The 6721-nt window shown below is 39.3% G+C and overlaps 1 protein-coding gene across 1 annotated transcript in view; it reads left to right on the forward strand.

Annotated features, from left to right (window-relative positions):
• The window catches only part of ptger2a (prostaglandin E receptor 2a (subtype EP2)), a 48441-nt gene extending 45922 nt beyond the window's left edge, over nucleotides 1–2519 (forward strand). The window contains exon 2 of the mRNA XM_060933649.1: nucleotides 382–2519. Coding sequence (XP_060789632.1) covers nucleotides 382–666 — 285 coding nt within the window. The 3' untranslated portion in view covers nucleotides 667–2519. The remainder of the gene's footprint in view (nucleotides 1–381) is intronic.
• The last annotated feature ends 4202 nt before the right edge of the window (nucleotides 2520–6721 follow it).

Below are 6721 nucleotides of genomic sequence, written 5' to 3' on the forward strand. Positions count from 1 at the left end.
GCTGGGATTTAACCCATGCTTATTTCTACCTTTAGTCTTTTAATCAGTCCAGCTCTCTCACCTCTTCTTCTGTACACTCTGTTCAAACAAATAGCTTCTGAGCTTTGGAAAGTCTATCACCATCAGTGTCTGCCATAACTTTCCACAACTATGTCACGTAGCTGCACTGTCCTTGTTGGTGGTGGATTTTTCCTTTGTGTTATTAATAACCACATTTTTGACCCCTCACACCCCTGCTGTGTTGCATTTGGAAATGGGAACTTATAAGCAGATGCCATGATGTGCTTAAACTTGTCAAAGTCATGATATTGCTTTGTACATGTATTAGGATTTTTAAAGGTTCCTTCTGATTAATGCTATCTTGTCTTCCTCTCTCAATAGATCCGAGTGTACATTAACACTATACAGAATCACAGTGAGAGCAAGACTGACCTTATCGCACTGCGCTTCATCTCCATCAACTCCATTATTGACCCATGGGTGTTTATCATCCTCAGCCCCTCGAGGGTACGTTTTCTTTTGGGGGCATTGTGCAAAGCCGGAAACAGGAACTCAATCTACAGGACTTCGCTGGCGAAAAACTCCGAAGGGACGCTCGATCAGTGCCAAAACATCACCGTTCACCCCGAGATCACACGTCTGAGCAAATCCGCTCAGATGATATGACGAAGGATTTTACATGAGACTGAAAAACAGATGAATGTATTTCCCAAACCCTGAGGAAGCATGTAGGGTTTGATGAAATTGTCTTTTATTCAAAGCTGATTTCATGTCCCTAAATGTCAGGCCATTTTGATTGGCAGGGATATGAATTCCATGGTGAACAAGGCCTGGAGAGGATGTTGCTGTTGCTCTTGTTGCTGTGTTTTTTGAAAGCACTAAAGAATTTTTTTTTCTAAATAAAGACTGAATTTGCTCAGCTCTTTAAAAAATAACACGACTGACAACATGAAGTTCTAGATTAATTTTTAAGCCGCATGACATGACTATCAGGAAAAGTTCCATATGTTGTATATCAGAGAGAGGCCCAATATGATATGTTATTGTTATAAAAACATCTAGGATGGACAAATGGACCAAGTTCATTCCTTAAAGACTGTGTGTTGTTGTGCATGACTCAGCGTTGACTCTTTTACAGTACTTCATGGGGAATCAGTGGAAAACCTAATCTTGTTCTCCAAAGCAAGTCATGCGAGTTGTAGACTTCATGGGAGGATCAATAAAGCCAAACCGCAGGGACAAGTCACTGTTATGTCGCAAGGACATAAATCGTTTATTGAGATTTAATTGCAGTGACACTACGTTACATGTTCATCTGCCCTTAAGCTGTTGTGCTAAATTGTGAATCTGTTATTAATTTAAATGTGAGTTACTCATTTCAGACCATTCGTGTGCCAATGTGTTTGTGTTTTAATGTTCTATGTATGGTATGATGTTGCTGAATATGTGTTGTATAAATTGATGTGTATTATTTCAGGAAGCTGATCTATGGGTTCAAAATGTACCTCATTCCATGCAGTACTGAGATTGTATTTGCACTGAGCTGTGAAAAATGTCAAGCTTGTTTTTGTGACTCTTTGATTAATACAGTGTATGAAGCATTGTTGTGAAACTATGGGTCAGGTTCATTTGACTTCTCTCAACAGCTTTGATTAATCTACAGAGTGGGAAGGCAGGGGGGAAAAAAACTTGATTTATTGCCAGAGCTGTAATATTGTGTAATATTGAAATACTTGTCTCGTCTTCATCCGCTTTATCCGGGGATGGGTCGCGGAGGCAGCAGTCTGAGCATGAAATACTTTGGGATTTATTTTTCTCACTACAAAAGAATTCTGGTTTTTGCTGGCACTCGTAGTTGGTTCTACCATCAAAAACCTATTGGACTGAAACCGAACATCTGTTGATTGTTGGAGGATTTGCAAAGGTTTTTCAGAAAGAGTAAAATCATATCCGTGAGTCATCCATCTGAGGAAAATGGTGGGAATGTGGTAATATCAATATCAGAAGTATATCCTAGCTTTTCTGACACTCAATTTCACTGTTACTGTATTTGGGACCAAATTTCTGCCTTCCATCCAAAACATGATTGCAGCCAAAGATTACAATTACTCATTTTACTTCTGAAAAGAATAAACAGTACTTTGACAAAGCCGATTGAAGAGACTGAAATCCTTGTGAGCGTTCCTCTCCTGTACTGTTGGTGCCATGTTAATTACCAGAAAACTTACCAAATATGTTTTCTTGATATTTATATCAAATGCAACCCTTTCTCTATTCTGGAGAGGGCTCAAACTGTTTAAGAGCACACAAGCCTAGCTGCTTTTCATGTCCTCCTGGGTAAAGGATCCCTCAGGGTTTCATCAGGAGGAGATCTTTTGCTAATCTTAGCGACACTTACTGCCAAGATAAACTTCCCAGCTGTCCTGTAATGTAGCTAGTTAAGATATCTATGAGACAGCATGACAGGAATGATCCACTGCACTACTGCCTATCGAATAAACTATATATTATACACAAAACTGGCCACTTTATTAATGAAGAACACATGTACATCTGATCATTCATGCATTTATCCAAGTAACCAATCACATCCAAGAGCTTGATTATGGTCAAGAGCTTCAGGTAACGTCTACATCAATCACAGACCTGTGGGAAAAACTGCGATCTCCATGGCTTTGACCATGGCATGGTTGTTGGTACCAGACAGGCTGATTTGAACATTTCAGAAACTGCTGACCATCAGGGATTTTCACACACAACAATTACACTCAATTGTAAACTTTTTTCAGTGAGCCTGTGACCAGAGTAGCCTCAGATTCCTGTTTTTGACTAAAAGAGGTGAAGCCGATGTTTTTGGAGGGTTTTTTGGTTCAAAATTCGATATGTTGTACATTCTGGGATGCTTTTCTGCTCACCACAGTTGTAAAGAGTGATTTGCAGTGCCATAGCCTTCCGGGCAGTTTGAGCCATTCTGGCTATTCCCTCATTTCCTCTCATCAACAAGGCGCTTCTGGATGTCCCCATCCCCAACCCCTACCATTCTGTGTAAACTCTAGAGGCTGTTGAGATACAGGTGTTCTTATTAAAGTTAATAATGAGTCTATATATAGAGAAGTGTATTAGCGTGGTCCCCTGGTGAAAAACCTCACAGGATATTTAAGGATCCATGAGGACTGTCAAAGACCTGCCAAAGATCCTTAAAGATAAGGATCTTTATAGGATCCTTAAATTATCTTAGAAAAATCTTCAAAGATCTTCAAATGCAAATTCATTTGTAAAGATGCTCAAGGATTTGACAAAGATCTTTTAAGGATTCTACAAAGATCCTCATAATGATCCCCGCAGAGATCTTTGCAAGGATCCTTTAAGATCCTCAAGGATTCAACAAGGATCTTTCAAAGATCTTAGAAGGATCCTTCTAAGAATCTTTTTAAGATCTTTGCTAGGATCCTTGAGGATTTGATCAGGATCTTGTAAGGATCCTTGTCAAGGTCTTTACAAGATCTTTGTGAGGATCCTTTAAGGTCCTTGAGGATTTAATGAGGATCTTTCGATTTTTTTAAATTATCCTAATTCAACAGAACTGACAAGGATGGAAATAGATTGAAATTTACATAATTCTGATTCATAAGAATTGGATAAGGATATACCAAGGAATCCTGAATAGCCAACATCTTAAAAGGATCTTTGAAATAATCTTTCATGATTTTCAAGGTTTCAAAGAGCTTGAAAGGATCTTAAGGATTTCATTAAGTTCTTTTTAGGATATTTTCAAGATCTTCACAAGACCTTTGCAAGCATCTCAAGATCAAGAAAGCAGCGGAAATCAAGTCCATGGTACATGGTTCTTATAAAATACAGAGGAACCTCTCTGAAGTGAACATCTGGACACAGTAATGCTTTCCATAACTGGAGCTGTTTGCTTCTGGGGACACGTTCTCATGAGTGATGGCCTAATAGTGCAAAGTTGGCCTCTCACAGAAACTAGCACAGAACAGGATGTGTATAAATAAAAAACAAACTCTGAAATATAGCACAGTAAAATCATTTTGTGATTTTGATTGATTAAAATAATACTGAGGCATTCCCTTAAAAACAAAACCATAACCTCTATTTTGGGAATGGCTGCTAACTGCAATGTGAAAAAAGGCCTGACATGCTGGTCATAAGTAACTCAATGTCTACTGATGAGTGACGGCCTTAAGAGCTTAAACTGTATTTTTGAAAAATCTACTACAGTTCAGTCTTAAAAGGTTAACTTTTAACATTCATTACAAGCACCTTTCTCTGGTGAAATCTTTTAAGGATCTTCAAGGATCCATAAAGTTCCTTGTGAGGGACTTTGAGGATCCTGTTGAGGATCTTAACAAAGATCCTCAAAAGATCTTCAAGGATCTTTAATATTTTTGCCAAGATCTTCAAGGATCTACAAAGATCTTTTAACGTCTTGCCAAGATCTTCAAGGATCTTCAGAATTATTTTCAACATCCTTGAAGATCTTGTCAAGAACTTTAAAGATCTTGACAAGAATTCTAAAGATCCTTGAAGATCTTGAAAAGAACTTTGAAGATCCTTGAAGATCCTGACAAAAAGTAAAAAGATCTTTGTAGATCCTTGAAGATCTGGGCAAGAATTTTAAATATCAATGAAGAGCTTTTGGGCGGCATGGTGGTGTAGTGGATCTTTGTAGATCCTTGAAGATCTTGGCAAGAATGTTAAATATCAGTGAAGATCTTTTGGGTGGCACAGTGGTGTAGTGGTTAGGCATTGTTGCCTCACAGCAAGAAGGTTCTGGGTTCGAGCCTAGTGGTTGATGGGCCTTTCTGTGTGAAGTTTGCAAGTTCTTCCCGTGTCTGTGTGGGTTTCCTCTGGGTGCTCCGGTTTCCCCCACAGTCCAAAGACATGCAGGTTAGACTATTTGGAGACTCTAAATTGACTGTAGGTGTGAATGGTTGTTTGTCTCTATGTGTCAGCTCTGCAATGATCTGGCGACTTGTACAGGGTGTACCCCACCTCTCACCCATAGTCAGCTGGGATAGGCTCCAGCTTGCCTGCGACCCTGCACAGGATAAGCGGTTACAGATAATGGATGGATGGATGAAGATCTTTTGAGGGCCTTTGTTGAGATCCTCAACAGGATCCTCAAAGTCCCTCACAAAGAACTTTACAGATCCTTGAAGATCCGTGAAAGATTTTCACCAGGGTCAGTTATCAGTGTGAATGAAAATCAGGTGACTTTAATATAGTAGACATTGATGAAATTGATGCTGTCAGTCAAATCCAGTCTTCACAATGGCTGTGATTATACAGTACACAATCTGACATCAGATAAAATGCAAAATTAGCCTGATACTCAATACTGAGTTTCATTTTCAATAACTGTCAAAGCTGATTGAAAGAGTTTGTTGTTAGAAAACCAAAATAGGATACTTGAATTTGCCTAAAACGAAAAAAAGAAATCAAAACGCATTCCTCAAACAGATAAAAACATGTAAAATCCGGTACAGAGCCAGCATTTCAGACTAACAGTTTTGTTTACATACTTTCCATAGATCATTAATAGAGATCTGTACAATTCCCACTTTCAGCTCATGTTTCACACACTGAAAAAATAAGGGGTTTTGATCACAATTCTCAGAAAGGCAGATGGATATGATTAAACAGTAGTTTTTGGGAATTTGCTTTGCTGAAATGAGGATAAAATCTCTACCTTTGAGAAACAGTTGAGTCAGCATGCTGCTGATTATTGCAATATGCACAGAGGAATTAGGGAAGTGTTGTGTGTGTGTGTGTGTGTGTGTGTGTGTGTGTGTGTGTGTGTGTGTGTGTGTGTGTGTGTGTGAAGCAGAGCAATGAAAGACTTGATATAGGTGTCATGTACGGACTAGTCCACTACCAAGAACTGTTACTCTTTCATCATTCTCAGACAAGATTCCATTGCTGATCACTTCTAGCACAACCAGAACATTGTGTTCTTGAATGGGAACTGTAGGCACAGAGATGTCTGATAACCGTGTCAGTATCAGTTTCAGTTGGCAACCGTTACTGCTGTTGAAAGTCTTCCCATTTTCCCATTCCCATAAACCGTGATGGTCTGGGAAAACTTTTCACATGGTAAGGGAACATGTTTCTCATTTAACCACACAAATAATGTTAGAGCATTTTAAAATCTGATTGCAGTCTACTACGATGCTACAACCATGGCAAGGAGTCCAAAATTGGCCGTACTCTCAGGTGGAAAGGGATGGCATACACTCACTCCCCTATAAATCAAATATCGCTACACTAACCAATCATGGGTGTCTGTAAGCTCATGCATGTGAAAGGTGGTGGATAGCATTTTTCTCTGAGTGTATTACACTACCCCATAACATAACATGAGCAGCAGCAGCTGATGAGGTTAACTAGCTTCACATATCTCGGAAGAAGCATGTGACAGCCTTCACCCTCATGGATTGGTTGCTGTTATGATAGGGGAGAGTTAGCTAGTGGGTGGGATTTGAACAAGACTAAATTAGGAAGAAAATCAACAGGGCAAAGAGCTGAGAGAGTATGTTATAAACAGAAGATCCAGTTTTGGGCAGAACACTTTCTCCAGAGAACTTCTGACAGATTTTCCCCACACATAAGAACATTGAGTGAAGCAAACAGTGTATTCTGATTTCATTTTCAAGCAGTATTGTCTGCAAGCGGGTTACTTATCCCTGGTTGGGAAAAAGCA

This window comes from Neoarius graeffei, chromosome 11 (assembly GCF_027579695.1).
Source record: "Neoarius graeffei isolate fNeoGra1 chromosome 11, fNeoGra1.pri, whole genome shotgun sequence".
NCBI classification, from domain to species: Eukaryota; Metazoa; Chordata; class Actinopteri; order Siluriformes; family Ariidae; genus Neoarius; species Neoarius graeffei.